Source organism: Olea europaea, chromosome 9 (assembly GCF_002742605.1).
Source record: "Olea europaea var. sylvestris chromosome 9, O_europaea_v1, whole genome shotgun sequence".
In the NCBI taxonomy this organism is placed as follows: domain Eukaryota; kingdom Viridiplantae; phylum Streptophyta; class Magnoliopsida; order Lamiales; family Oleaceae; genus Olea; species Olea europaea.
In genome coordinates this window covers 12,797,247-12,813,569 of record NC_036245.1, presented here as the reverse complement: position 1 = coordinate 12,813,569, position 16,323 = coordinate 12,797,247, and the positions used below count along the sequence as shown (strand labels likewise).

At 33.4% G+C, this 16,323-nt stretch overlaps 2 protein-coding genes across 2 annotated transcripts; both read left to right on the top strand.

Moving 5' to 3' along the window:
- Nucleotides 1-3,437: 3,437 nt before the first annotated feature.
- On the top strand, nucleotides 3,438-4,134 carry LOC111400066. The gene has a single exon (XM_023027520.1). It carries the CDS (start codon nucleotides 3,607-3,609, stop codon nucleotides 3,931-3,933), a length of 327 nt encoding a protein of 108 aa, XP_022883288.1. The 5' UTR covers nucleotides 3,438-3,606; the 3' UTR covers nucleotides 3,934-4,134.
- Nucleotides 4,135-10,212: 6,078 nt separating this feature from the next.
- Nucleotides 10,213-13,622, top strand: LOC111399706 (GDSL esterase/lipase At5g03610-like). Its single transcript, XM_023027166.1, has 5 exons — nucleotides 10,213-10,352; nucleotides 10,468-10,701; nucleotides 11,024-11,298; nucleotides 12,835-13,141; nucleotides 13,220-13,622. Exons 1-5 carry the CDS (start codon nucleotides 10,307-10,309, stop codon nucleotides 13,438-13,440), a joined length of 1,083 nt encoding a protein of 360 aa, XP_022882934.1. The 5' UTR covers nucleotides 10,213-10,306; the 3' UTR covers nucleotides 13,441-13,622.
- The last annotated feature ends 2,701 nt before the right edge of the window (nucleotides 13,623-16,323 follow it).

Genomic DNA, 16,323 nt, shown 5'->3' with positions numbered 1-16,323 from the left:
TCAACCATATGACGGTAAATTCGTTTGGCATCGTTTACGGAAAATTTTGTTGATAATATTGTTAAAGTCGCACTTAAAATTTGCTTAATACTCTCAAATTAAAAAGTCGCTCTCTTTTGTAAACGTAAACTGAATCAAAATTGGTAACTAAGCAAAAGTTTTCCGAGTGGTTGTTAGATGACAAAGAAGACCTTTCTATACCTACCAGACACGTGCTCCATGCCAATTGGACGAGAAATCTTGAAAAAAAATTTGGTTACTATCAAAGCATAAAGCACACCGCCAGGTTAACCGCCTCGAGTTCATGGCAAGGGTTTGTTGTGTGTGTATATAAAGGTTAAACCCCAACCTTGAGGGTCCCACGATTCCGTTCCTAGAACTTTGTGAGGGAGGTAAATCGCGAAATGTGTCCCAACAGGTCAGGAAACAAGAGTTACATGTACACTGCGCCTACAAGAAGTCCAATTTCATATCTCAGGAATCGAACCCCCACACTGCGGTTGCCAGCAAGACGTGAAATAATCTCACTCATGTCCTTTTGTTGTGTGTGTATATGCATATACATTTAGGTGCGGATCCACAATTATGGTTTAATATGTACAAGACAATTACGCAAAAAATTATTTCAAATAAATTGGGAAAGAAGCCAAAAAAATTAGAAATTTTGAATTTTAAAAAGCTGTATTTGAAAATCCCGTGGGGGTAACCACACCAACTCATCCCTTCATAGGTCCACTCCTGTATCCATTAAATGTTTTTAAATGATTAGAAATCTCAAATATGACTCGTATATCTTTATTTAGAGTTACTAGTATCATTTAGAGTCATGCTATTTAACATCGCAAGTGCTGAAAATCAGTTTAGGTGACATGTAAGTGTTATTAATTGATAGATTACCTTGAAAGTATGAAAGCAAATTACATTTAAGATATTCAATCACTTGCATGACACCTAAATTGGTACTCTAACACTACTGGTACTAAATAACATTATTCCTTCGTTTAAGATGTCCAATCGTTTGAGAGCGCACAATGGACACCTAAATTGGTACTAAGTACTAGTCATGCATATACTAAATTGATTAACGATAAAGTAATGAGTCTCATACTTTAAAAATACTAGAAATTTTCTCTCGATTCTCGCGCCTACTCTCTATTAGTATGTGAACATCAACCAAGGTAGACTAGTTCTATTACATATAATACTCACATATGCTTTTATTCACCAATACCATATCAAGTCTCTCACGTGTCCTAATCTTCATATGATTCCACCATATACCATTGTAGATATAAGACATATATTCATTATTCAGATTTGATTTCATTATTTAGCTGGTAGCCTCATGTACGAATATCATTTCTTTATGCTGATTTAAGCATTGAACCGCGAAGCATGGTACGAGACAGTGGCGGATCCAGAATTTTAAGTCAGCATGAGAGGTCGTCGACCGACGATTGCAATAAATTTCAGCACCCTGTTTAATGTCATATATATATATATATATATATATATATATGCTAATTCGAGAAATTCATCATATTAGCAGGTAAACATGGCAAACTACTAGCAAGATGTGTGAGGAAAAATCCTAAGAAAGGTAGGTCCTAATGAAATAATGGTGTTGAGTACATTACTCTCCCTAAGAAATGGAAGGTCCTAATGAAATTGAAATCATGTTTGCCTAATTTACAAACTTATCACTACTAAAAGAGAGTTGCTTTAAGATGACTCCATACCAATCTTTTCAAGAAACAGTGCAAATCCTTTGAAATCCAATCAACATTAAAGACAAAAGATTATTAAATACTCGAGATGTTTCAAGGCTAATCACTAGTAGACAAATCAGCCAACCTAACCCAAAAGTCATACTACAAGTCTTTCTAACTACAACTAAAAGGTTATTGGTACCGAAATTAGTGATGGATGTTCAATAAAGCATTCAGATTGCACTCATTCTGATTGAATCAATTGAGAAAATCCTGGAGCCATCTAATCACGTCACAAAGGTCCAATATCACACACATATCGAAGCACTGTGTTGCTATAATTCCAATACGAAAATGATACAGAAATTCTTGTGAATTAGGCACATGTTATATATATATATATATATATATATATATATATATATATATATATATATATATATATATTGCAAAAAAATGCATTTTGGAATAGTGATTTGATGGAAAATATGTGGCTAAAAATAAAGAAAAGTTTTGAACTTGTGTATAATATTATTTTATTGAAGAATGTATTATTAAAAATAAGATAGAGAAAAATGTACTTTGAAATAAATGAGAATAAAAAAAGGCCTAAAATTTAAAATAATTATTTTGTTCAAAATGACATTGTTGCCAAATTTTGTACAATTCAAAGGAAGAGCACGGGTTCAAATTTTTACAATTGCATTAAAACTGTCAAAACCTAACATATACTATTTTGTGAAATTTATTTTAAAATTCAATAAGTGTCATAATGGTCAAACTTTCATTAATTCTTACAAAAGGTCTAATGTTTGAATCCCCTCTGGTGCTCTCCCTATTCCATTAATTTTGGTAAAAATTATAGAACTAAAAATATTGCACAATAAATTAGTTGGTAAGGAATTCAAACCCGAGACTTCCAACACATACATGCAAGCTCTAACCAACTTGGTTGAAATTAAAGTGCATTACTAGTTATATAAGCTAAAATATTTATCTATTCTCAACCAAAAAAATAAAAATAAAATTGCTCAAGTGGATTCAGCATGCGTAATCGCGGGTACTCAATAGGTACTGGATTCGCCACTGGTACGAGGTGTGATTTTTTGTAGCATCAAAACATATAAAGTTTATACAATACAAAGTTGTCACCAGACATTATATTAATATGATACAATTTACTGCCCCCTGGGGCATAGTCCAGTGGTGCAAAGGACATGAGTGATGTTATTTTACGCTTTGCTGGTAGCCGCAGTGTGGGGGTTCATTTCTTGAAACATGGAATTGGACTCCTTGTAGGCGTAGTATACAGACAGCTCTTGTTTTCTAACATGTTGGGGCACATCCTGCAATCTCCCTCACAAAGTTCTAGGGGCGGGATGATGGGGACCTTCAAGGTTGGGATTCAACCTTTTAATATGATACAATTTACTAATAGACTCAGTGTGCCAATTTAATGACCATCACCAGCATTGACGGTTTCATTTTCCTGTCTGAAATTTCCATAACCGAACACTGATTCAAGTCAAATCTCACATTTAAGAATTACAAAAAGCAAAGGACGAGGGGAAAATGTCAAGATGTTAATCTTAATTAATGTAATACAATGTACGAAACCGAAATAAGACGTTAACTGTGTAGTTAGGGGTCAAATCGTAGTCGTAGCCGTAGCCGTAGCCGCCTCATCTTAGTGATGCCAATTAGTAAGCTTTATATTGTTTGACAGTTACCGACTACACTGAAGAAACTGTTTCAACTCCTTCCATCCATAAAACTGGAGCTTGCACCCACTCCAAGAACCAGTTGAAAGCAAAACCATCTTCTCCACTTCAAAAATTTTAATCCTAATCCTCTATAAATCCAAACCCTAAGACATTAGCATTGGAAAGTGGGAAGCATGTCTCGTATTAACTCATCATCAATTGCATTGGCAGAGGCCATTAGTGGGTACTTTGCATTGTTCTTGGCATTAATGCTGGTTTCAAGCTTCTGCGAATCGAGTGATGGAGAATACTATACGGTGCAGCAGATGGAGAAGGATCACGTGGAGAGGCCATGCGATGAAATTTATGTTGTAAAAGAAGGAGAAACTTTGCACACAATAAGTGAAAATTGTGGTGATCCATATATTGTCGAGGAGAATCCACACATTCAAGATCCTGATGATGTTTTCCCAGGTGTGGTCATCAAGATTACCCCTTTCAAGGATAGGCGGAGGTCTTAATATTGTTCATATATTAGTGGTATTGAATTTCTCGACCTTTGGATTTTATTTTTGGGATATCCTAGGTTCTTTTGTTTAGCCCCATGGTACTGGTCAGGATTTTTATTTTTTATTTTTCGCTTCTTGTTGATAGAGAAGAATAATTCACTTCTTGAAGATAAAGTTTTGTTAGTGCACATATTACAAATTGTGGTGATTTTACTAAAATGAAATTTCTTTCCTTGTAAATTTTAATGTTGGGATTTTCATTGATCATTTCTTATCTTTTAGTTAAAAGAACGTACCACGATATATATATTACGAACAAAAAATATTCAAGTTTTATAACATCCAAAGAGAATCCCTGTTTTCAAAATTTTCATGCACATTTTTTAATTTTGTTGGAAAAACGAGAGTAAACAATCTCATCGTTGTTAAAATTCACGTGACCACCACGATTATAAGACGCCCGAATGAATGAAGCAATGAAGGTGTTCTGACAAAATGGGAACATTGGCCAGGGTTACATAAATTTTGAGATAGTTCATGTAATGAAGATATTCTAATTGTCCTCTGAACTAAATTCTTAAAGAAAGTTTTCGATAATTTCTTGATGTTGCTTCCTGAATTCATTGGTTGTTAATTTCCCATCATAGTATCTAATAGAGATAAGGATATCTCATCTCAACAATGTACGAAAGCCAAAAAAGTCCTCCCTTCTTTTTTGACAGACCAATCATTCCATAAATAAATCCTATTTCTTATTATTTATAAGCGTTCGTATTTTTTTAATTTTTTGAAAATGAAATTGTTCTAAAGAAAATAGATTTTTATACTATATTTATATAGAGTTTGACGATTCTAATATTTTAATGAACGATTTATATATGAACATGGATGAATAATCACAAGATTCTATAAATTCTGATAAATGTAAAGATCCCACAAGTCTAATTACATCATTCCATTATATTGACAATATGAAAAATTTGTTCATACTATGATCATGGTATGAGGATAGTTGGACAAATTGGTCCAATCATCTAGTGATTTAGAACGTCTCTCTTTCAAGGAAACAAAAAGGATTTGAATTCTAGCCTAATGATAGGATTCTGTAAAAGGAAGTTGGTCATGAATTACCAATAAGCATTAAATGGATTCTTCCAAGCTTTGATGATAGAGCAGAAGAAATGCAATTTCGTGGCAATATGTCTACACTAGTTCAAATCTAGCTTGACCCAATAATTTGTCTATTTACCATGAGATGGTATAACCTTTTTGTCATTCCGAAATATCCCATGCGAAATATAAAGATAAAACACTAAATCACATTTTCTGCAAAATCACTTGTTCTCCTGGGATTGTAGTTCAAACATTTCCTCGATGTAAAACTTTTCGATCGTGAGAGTAATAGTTCGTAAGTAGCTTTACTCCACAAGATATAGCCTATGTTTGTTTCCTACTCTTTTCTCATTAAAATAAAAAATATGATCGTTATTCATCACATTAAACCACTATATTTGAATTTTTATTTTTTGTGTGGGATTTGTAACAGCTATATTTTTCATTCTTATTTTTACATAAATGGGAAACAAATGGGGCATAACATTGAAGCCCGTGAAAGTTGTCTCCTTTACCTAGCTAGCCTTTCATCTTCTTAATTATGTATAATTATAGAAATTAAATAATCTAGTTGGGATATGAAAGATTGTCTCCTTTGATAAATGCACAGGTGCAAAATCAGGCCCACAACGGCCTAGTATTTAAAAATTTGATTTATACTATCCGTAATTTAAAAAATTGATTTATACGGTCAAATATAATGTTAACCTTATTGCGGGTGACTTAGCCTGGGGAAAAAATTCATAACTAAGATATTAAATATCACCAATTTCAAAATTAAGTATTAAAATTTATTTATGATTTAATTAATGAATTATATATTTTATTAATAAAATATATTAAGGCCACAAATCTATAACAATTTAGTCACAGATCTATACAATTTAATTAGTCGCATATTATTTTTCGATCACAAATTAGAATTTTTATATGTCGTAAATTATTTTATGGCCACAATTCAAAAGTTTTATAAGTTACAATTTGTTCATCGGTCACAAATAAAAAAATTATAAATTACAATTTATTTATTAATCACAAATCACATATATTATGAGTCACAACTGATGAAATTATCAGTTACAAATTAACAATTAGTAACAATTTATCTTTCTTATTAGTAACATATTGTTTACTGGGTCACACATTAACCAATTTATTAATCACAATCAACCAAATTATTTATGATCATCATCAACACTTGTAACTATCACCTCACCACTGTCATTAGCCGCATCACCACCAAAATCGTTGCTGCCAGAACCACCACTACCACATCCTACCCCCACCACAATCATCGCTAGATCACCATTGTCGCTGCCACGACCGTCACCACCACCACCACCGTCGCTGCCAAATTCACCGCCACCCTTGCAAATAAAACCACCCCAATATTACCATACCATGGAAACCACCACCATCAACAAACAAAGATCAACCAAATCTTTACGTCCAAAAACCATTCGAAAAATCATTTCGAAACCATGGCGGCACAGCGACGCTACGAGCGCAGTGGCATAGCCACTTTTGCACTAGTTGTAAGCGGTGGCTCTTGCATCACCGACGAATGATGGGATATATGTGCGTGGCTGTGGTGTCGCTTCAAGGAAGGAAAGTGACGGTGTTGGCAGAGATGGGAGATGGTACGAGGCTGCGCCATCTTGTGGAGGTGGTATATTGCAAAGCTGTCTCATGACAAGGCTGTGGTATGTGATATTTTGTTCTCTCACGGCGGTGATGCGAGGCCATGTCACTGCATCGCCGATGAGGGTCTGTAGAGAGAAGATGGAGAGAGGGAGAAAAGAGTGGAAATGGTTTTTAGAGTTTTTATATACCTTGTTTTTGAAAAGAAAACCTTTGAATCTTAATTTTGAATTGGATAGTTTAAAATTAAGGTTTGGTGTAATTTCCACTTAGCCAAATACACCTGTTATTTTCTTGAAAGAAAAAAACTCTCAAAAAGGGACAATGGCGAAGATCTTAGAAAACCTCACGATTTCCGAAAGAAATCTTGCTCATTCGGGTAAAAATCTGGTCATTTAACAGTCTATTCACACACTTGCACATATTTTTATTTATGTAGAACTATATTGAGTCGAAATCTCACACGTCTAAAATAGAGAGTCAATTCCGATGTAAGAGATTTAAGGAAATCCCAAATAGCAAAATTTGTAGTATGACAAACAGAATGTATGATTTGCAAAGCTTATTTTTCAAAGTGCTTATAAGATGTGTATTTTACAAAACACGTAGATAATGAGTAGTAGGTACGTGAGTCCTATAAAATGTGTGAAAAAAATTATGCCCCATTTTGGCTTCCATTAAATTAAAATTTATTTTTCTCGTTCTTTTTATCAATCATACATTTTCAAATAAATTAATATTACATTTAAATTTAAAAACTTTTCCTTCATTTTTAACCACACATTCTTCACAAAATTACCATTCCTTTCGTTATAATTTGAAATAATGGAGTACAAATAGAGGCTATATAAGATATTGTCACCATATTGTCCAAAAGTTACAACTAATGACATTAATGCAATTTACTCTATATCATCTAGAATGTATATCGAGAATCCATCCAAATCCACTTCCTTGGGTCCATCCAATTTTAAATATGTTCTTGATTATTCACCCACTCTAAGAAAATGCTTAACATTGATTCGAACACAGGAGCTTCAACTTTGATACCAACTGATAAAGAATATATTAACCCATTTTTTAATGATTTTGAATGTTTTTTAGTGAAAATGCAGAGACCGACACGCCTTACTTTCAAAGCTTCTCAAGGATGATAAGTTGGACTAATTTTGAACCCACTGAAAGAAGATGTCAAAATATATTTGTGTGTTAGATTTGGAATGATCCATTCACAACATGGCACTAAAGTATGGTTCAATATTCTCACTAGAAGCCACACACTTACATCTTCCATTTCACATCTCTACCTGTCCATTTAAGTAACAAATAGAGTGAGTCCCCGGCAATTAGACATTAATTATAACAAAATAGACATTTCTACTTTCCAATCATTTCGTGACAAATTTAGCTTATATTTCTTAAACAAAAGATCAAATATTTGTGAAAGAAACATGAATAAATCAAATGTCAAAGTTGGCGCTTAAATGTGCATTATATTTTAGCATAGCTCTTATAAAATCATTTGTATTAGGTGCACCAAGATTTTGAGTTACACTTCTAACTTGTTAAAATTCAAATCAAAACTCAAGTCTTTCAAACTAGTTCACATGTTAGCCTACCATAATAGGCAAGTCGTGTTAGGCTGAACAACTAAATCCCTCGATTCATGAGGACAACGCAACTTGGCCAAGTTTGTTCAAAAACAATTTCTTAATAAAATTTAAAAAGAGTTGCTAGGCTCCATTTTCAAAAAATAAAAAAAAAATTTCAAGTTGAATCGACTTGCAATATTGAGTCATTGACACGTTCATTGGCCAACCATGTCCAGAATTTTAAAAGATAAGCCAGGCCTAACTTGAGCTCGAATTTTTTACAGTTTAATTTATACCAATAACGAGTCTGAAACAAGTTGGATCGATTTGGAACATACGACTCACTTTTGGCACCCTCTATATGAAAAAGAAGAGATCAAAAATAGGTTTATATCACCCAAATATTATGTGATAGATCTAGAATTATCTATTGACAACGTGGCATTGCACTATAGTAATGCTAAATCCTTGCAAAATGAGAGCTTTTTTCTCTGACTTCCACATCAGGAGCCACTTTTAAGGAATTTGATGTTTGTACAATTCGGGCTTGACAGCCTCTCACAAGAGGTTGGACCCACAATTTTTTTATTTGATGTGGACTCCTTCTTGTGAGAGGACCATCCACTGAGCTCAGTGTACATATAGCAAATTCCCACTTTTAATCGAAAGAACAAATTCTCCTAGTCCACCCACTATTTCAGCCAGGCACTGAAAAATGAAATTGTATTCCCACTTTCCAGTCCACGTCCACTGAGCTCAGTGTACATATAGTAAATTCCCACTTTTAATTGAAAGAACAAATTCTCCCAGTCCACCCACTATTTCAGCCAGGCACAGAAAAATGAAATTGTATTCCCACTTTCCAGTCCACGTCCCACTTGTATTTGTCTCCATTAAAAATTAATTATATCAACCAATTCATTATAACCTGGAGTTATCAATTGATGCCAACTAAACTCTAAGGCCACGTTTGTCAAAGCTTTCAAAAAGTTAAAACTTTGACAACGTGGCATTGCACTATAGTAATGCTAAATCCTTGCAAAATGAGAGCTTTTTTCTCTGACTTCCACATCAGGAGCCACTTTTAAGGAATTTGATGTTTGTACAATTCGGGCTTGACAGCCTCTCACAAGAGGTTGGACCCACAATTTTTTTATTTGATGTGGACTCCTTCTTGTGAGAGGACCATCCACTGAGCTCAGTGTACATATAGCAAATTCCCACTTTTAATCGAAAGAACAAATTCTCCTAGTCCACCCACTATTTCAGCCAGGCACTGAAAAATGAAATTGTATTCCCACTTTCCAGTCCACGTCCACTGAGCTCAGTGTACATATAGTAAATTCCCACTTTTAATTGAAAGAACAAATTCTCCCAGTCCACCCACTATTTCAGCCAGGCACAGAAAAATGAAATTGTATTCCCACTTTCCAGTCCACGTCCACTGAGCTCAGTGTACATATAGTAAATTCCCACTTTTAATTGAAAGAACAAATTCTCCCAGTCCACCCACTATTTCAGCCAGGCACAGAAAAATGAAATTGTATTCCCACTTTCCAGTCCACGTCCCACTTGTATTTGTCTCCATTAAAAATTAATTATATCAACCAATTCATTATAACCTGGAGTTATCAATTGATGCCAACTAAACTCTAAGGCCACGTTTGTCAAAGCTTTCAAAAAGTTAAAACTTACATTCAAGATTATGGGATTAATTTTGACTAGTTCCGATAACTTTTTGAAAGTGCTCTATCTGGCTACAAGAATTTTTAGAAAAAACCAATTTAAAGTAATTTTTTAAAAAGTTTTTCTTATAAAAAATGAAAGTCGTGTCAAATGGACCTTCAATTGTACATCCTTATTAAAAAAATATTATTAATAAGGTGTCACTTCCATAAGATGGATTAAAAGTAGCTTCATAAAGCTCTCATATAAGTAACGGGAACGAAAATCCTACTCTTATAATCCGATTAAGAAACTCCTTTATGAAAAAATACACTCTGTCAAAAAGCTCCACACACTATTAAACACTCTCTTCAATGGAATTTTTGATTATCTTCTTCCACTGCCTTCTCCTCACCACAGGTGCATAAAAGAAATTTTTATTGTCAGCTTCAAATCAGTCTTTCATAACTAGATTTACAAAAACCTTCGCTATGTCCAGTCATAAATAGTTTTATATATACACACATGTTTGCAGGATATTTGTGTGTCCAAGGTTCATCCCACCACCGCCACCAGCATCACTTCCATGACAGCCATCAAGTGTATGGCTTTCGACCCACTAAGCTATTTGTATTTGGGGATTCGTACGCTGATACTGGGAATATAAGGAAGTCTTTTGCAGATTCTTGGAAAGAACCTTATGGCAGCACTTTTCCAGGGAAACCTGCCGGCCGTTTCTCGGATGGCCGTATCCTCACTGATTATCTTGGTCCGCAGTTACACTCCACCTTTGCCTTTTTTCTATCTTTTGATGGTTGACTCATCATTTTCTGCACTTTATCTTTTTGCTTTCTTTCTTTTTTGGCTTGAATACACGAGTCAGCTTTATGTGCGTGGAAGAATTTCCATTATTGAGCATCCTTTTATTTCATTTGTAATTAATGCATAAACAAGCCTGCTAATGCCATAGGTGGGATATTATCTACGCATCTTTCACCAGTGTGGATGTATGGTGCCTTAATTTGCATCTTAATCTTTAAAAATTATTAGCAAATATCTAATTTTTGGTGCTCAAATAATGACATGAACAGCTAAATTCTTGGGACTGAAGTCTCCTGTAACCTACACATGGATGAATTTGGGAAAGCAAAAATGGTTGAATGGGATGAACTTTGCGTATGGAGGGAGTGGTGTGTTCAATACTCTTGGCGATTTGTTACCAAATATGAGCACCCAGATTGATTTCTTTGAGAAACTCATGAATGATTCAGTCTACACCAAATGGGATTTACAATCTTCTGCCGTTCTTGTCAGTCTTACTGGAAATGATTATGGTACTTATTTAGCCAATGGTGGCGCTTTCCAGGTAATATTATTTTAGTCCCTGCAGGCAAATATTGGTGAATTTTTCTTTTCTATAAGCAATCTACGTGTTGAATTATGATTAACACAAGAAAATTACCATTGGAACCTATTAGAGTAAGGGGAAAAAAATGGGGCCTAATTCCAGAAAATTCTGTAGTTAAACTGATTACTCAATCTAGTTGAGGTTGATGGACAACGACAGGGTAAATTTCAAACATCCAATCCCCGTTTTTGTCCGACTTTATACCTCAATCAAGCTGGCTAATTTGAAACGTATCGAGTTGCTTTATTTAACTGACTCAATTGTAGTCGAAATTGATTTCCTCTCCACACAATCTTCCAACACGCACTACGGTAGTGCCTAAGCACGATTGTTTTCCCTAAAATTCAGCTAATTATCAAAAATTGATACTTTGCAATACACATTTACAATAAATAACATATTTGTGCAAAAGAATTGGTTCGTTGCAGGATGTTGAAGGACCATATGGCATGCAACCTTCATTTATCAAATGTACCTCACAGGCTCACCTTGCCTTCTTTAATGATACTTTTATCCAACACGGGCCATTATGAGTTGCCAGTTTGAGTGTCTCGTTGGAAAAAAAAAAAAAAATCCCTATATAGGCTAAAGACATCATGAATTGGTGGGATCGCTTCTTCATTCATTGTCATAAAGTGTTTCAGAAAAAAGTTTAATTTTAATTACGCATTTCATGGGAATTACAACTTTTCAATCATTTATAAAATTTATTAAAAATTTTATTTTAATTCCCACCAAATATGAGCGGTCCTACATATCTAGGATTCTAGTTACACAAATCGATTTTTGTCGGAAAAAAAAAACAATTAAAAAAAAAAAAACAGGGGCTAAATGTAATTGGAAGAACCCAATGCTGTCAAAAGCAAAAATTGGCCTACAAAGTCTGACCACTGACTAGGAATTATGTTGTTGACTGACCTACACCATTTATTTGGAAGCAAACATAATGGCTTATTGCATGCATCTGAAAGATGAATTCAAGGCGATTAGGTGGAAATTTTGATCCATTTATGAGTCTACAACTAGATTTTCATGCCTTCCTCCCGAAATTCAATGTTTAGTGCGTACACATCTATTTATTGTGAATAACTACCAAATGATATGATATCATGATGATTCAATTCGGGAAATCATCTAGATTCGTGGCTCCAATACTTGAATCTTGTCATATACTCACAATTTCGTGAGTACAACATGTCTGTACACTCCGTCGCTAATCTGACCACTAACAAATTTGTCACATGTCTATTTCTTAACACTCTCGATTTCTATAAGCCAATTTAACATTCAATTTTACTACAGAAACTGGGTTACAAATTTGTTGATAGAATATGAGATGACGGTTTTTTGGCCTTAAATGAATGAGATTGAAATCGAGGGCCAAAAAAACTGCCACCTCTTTTCTGTCAACAAATCTGTACAAAAATTACGTACATGTAGCATTTTTCTTTAACACGTCCCATTATAGTCTTCTAAAAAGTCTCATGTTTATAGGGTTTGGCAAGTTTCATTTCTAAGGTAATCAATCAACTCGAGGCGAACTTAAAAAGGGTTCGCAGATTGGGAGCAAGAAAAATAGTTGTGACATCGTTGCCACCATTGGGATGTCTCCCACGAAGCACAGAGACATCTTCATTCCAAAAATGCAATATAACTGAAAATATAGCCGTGAGTTATCACAATCTCCTATTGCAGCAGGCTGTGGCAAAGTTGAACAATAAAACTGGAAATTCTACAATTTCCATTGTTGATCTCTTCAGATCTTTCACAACTGTAATCGAGCAGAGACAAGACTATTTAGGTGATCCTTGTTCTCCTCTCCCTTGTTCTCCTCTTCCTTTTTAAATCTTTATTTGTCTTTGATCACTTTGTTGAGCAGGAAATTTGAAATTTGAGACTCCATTGAAGCCGTGTTGTATAGGCAAGAGCGATGGATACTTCTGTGGAAGTGTAGACGATAAAGGAGCCAAAATGTACACCTTGTGCCATGATCCAAAATCCGTGTTCTTCTGGGACAGCTCACATCCCACAGAGGCCGGATGGCAAGCAATGTTTACGACATTGAAGCCTAGTTTCGATCGAATTCTCAAATATCAGTAGACTATAATATTAGCTACCCTTTGAAATTTTACGAGGATTTTTCAATTTTAGTTTATCTTGAGTAGTGTGAAATGTGTTTTGCTGGTATTCAACTTCTTGTTACTTCAAATGTCATACAATGGTAGCATTCTTGTCATGACAGCAGAGAAAATAATGGTATCAGGATCTTTTGTAGACTTTAATGGTTATGCTGGGCAGGATAGCGATTATCATGCAAGCTAGCTATAACAAATAATCCATAAGAAAGAAAACGAACGAAAACGTCTAAAGAAAGAATTCTCTGAAATTCAATTCAACTTTATTAATCTACAGAATGATGAAAAATAATCCACAAGCTACGTTATATGTAGTTGAGAAAATTTGAAATTATTGATATTTTACCAAAAATAGCAAAATCTCAATAATCATATCAAAATAAAATACGTAATAAAAGAAGTATCTTGCCAAACATTTGGCTCAAATCGAGTTCATAATCATTTCGAAAATGGCAAAGGAAATATTACCATAAATAAAAAAAAATAAAAAACTAAAAATGGAAATTCAAAAGTGAAAATAGTTGATTTTGGCATCGAAATTGATGCCCACCAAACATAGTTGGGTGACCACGACGTATGTGCTGAAAAGAGCTTCCGAATTGGGATCATAATTACAATTCTAATAATCATGGCCAAGGTTATGATCAAATTACTAAAAATATGTTCAAAACTGCCACAATTAAGAAAAGATCACGATCATTTGCCCTGATTTGCGAACTCATGGTATCTTAACGTTATCAACGTGCTATTTGACAATTCGGAATCACTTGACTCGGAACCTTTTACGTCAAATGGTAGTCCTCGGGCTCGTATAAACTTGGCCATACCCAGAAAGCTTTCCACCACCACAAGCCACCTTGTTTATATATGTTGAAAACCAAAATCTATATCAATATGCGATCCGTGGGATACACAGCTTGTAAGCGAAAAATTTAAGCTTTGCCAACCATTCACAAAATTGAGACCAGAAATGGAAGGCCCGAGATATTAAGACCAAGCTCAGACCATTTTACACGGGTCTAAATTTCAGCCACTCAGCTAAGCTCAAATCTAACAAGGCTAAGCCACAAAAATGACATGCTAGCACATTTCCATCAATCACTAATTCCATTTCAAATCCAAACATTAACTCTAAACCCAATTTGGATTTCCTCCATAATTTCTTCTACTGTATGCAGTCAATATTCTAAGTGGTTTTCCTCATCAACCATAATTCCTTAAGGCAAAGACAGGAACCAAAAGAAAATTATTTTATATGGTTCTGTACAAATATTAATGTACTAATGTGAAAAACTATACTGAAATTACAAAAACTAAATGGAAATTACAAATAGTTGCCCACTTTCGAGAGAGAGTGTAAAAACAATGTAGGATTTGGTTCCTCTCTACTACAAATGTTAAAAAAAAAAAAAATGTATATAAATATAATGTCTTCAATTGACAGTGACAGCCCTGAATATAGACGAAGTTGGCGATCGTCTAAGACTCCGCTTTAGTGAGAGCTCCAAATTATGTGAAGTTAATTGGTTGGTTGAAGAAAAATGAAAATTATATTTATGAAATTCTGAAAATAGAATTATCGTATATAAACATAAGAAACTAATAAAAATTTAAAATACAAAAATCTTTAAAATATAGATATGGCAACAAACTTATCACTTACATTTATTTATCACAAATATTACTTTCCCTATTTATAATTAAGTTGACATTTTATCTTCCAAACATTCATTTTCTTTTAACCAAAGAGAATGTCTTTTTGTCTTTTCAAATTCCATTTCCGACAATCACCCACCATTATTTTTTCAACCCAACAAAATATAAATTATATCTCCTTGAATTAAAATTTTGAAGATTCAATGCAATTTGATTTGATCTCGCTGTTATTATTACAATCTTACATGTTTCTTCATTTCTTATCTTCAAAACATATACTATAGAATACATAAGTTATTATTATATTGTTTTGTTTTAATCTCATGATAACAATATTTTTAGATGTTTGCTGAAAATACTTTGAATTTAATAATTCTCTATCCTTGTTCATACAGATGCTTTTTATTTTAAGTTAATTTATCATAAATTAATATAAAATTAGAAGCTCGTTTGTATTTGATCACCATATTCATTATTTTGTTACACTATCTTTTGCAATCACATTCTCCAACTTTGTACATAAATCACTCAAATGTATGCTCCTTTGCCATTGCATTGTAATTCTATTTGCCAAACCTTACTTGTAATTTGTATTGTTGGTTGAAATTTGACATTTTATTAATTTTATCTTCAAATTTTGGGGCATACAACTTTATAATTATATTAAGCTCCTGTTTAACATCGATTAAAATCTAGATTTTAATCTAAGTCAAAATCAACAATTAATTTTAACCATATATTTTATGGGTTCCAAAACTTTAAAACCACAAATTTTATCTACTTCTATCAAAATCTACTAAAATTTTGATTTTAACGATTGTTTGAGTCATATTTTTCTCAAAAAAAAAAAAAAGAATTTAGAAATATTGTTATGATGGAGAATGTGGTTAAAAAATAAGAAAAAAATTTAGATTTGAGTGTAATATTATTTTATTGATAAATGTGTGGTTGAAATAGTGTCAAATAACTCTTGAAAAACATATTTTGATAATTTTATCTACTTCTATCAAAATCTACTAAAATTTTGATTTTAACGATTGTTTGAGTCATATTTTTCTCAAAAAAAAAAAAAAAAGAATTTAGAAATATTGTTACGATGGAGAATGTGGTTAAAAAATAAGAAAAAAATTTAGATTTGAGTGTAATATTATTTTATTGATAAATGTGTGGTTGAAATAGTGTCAAATAACTC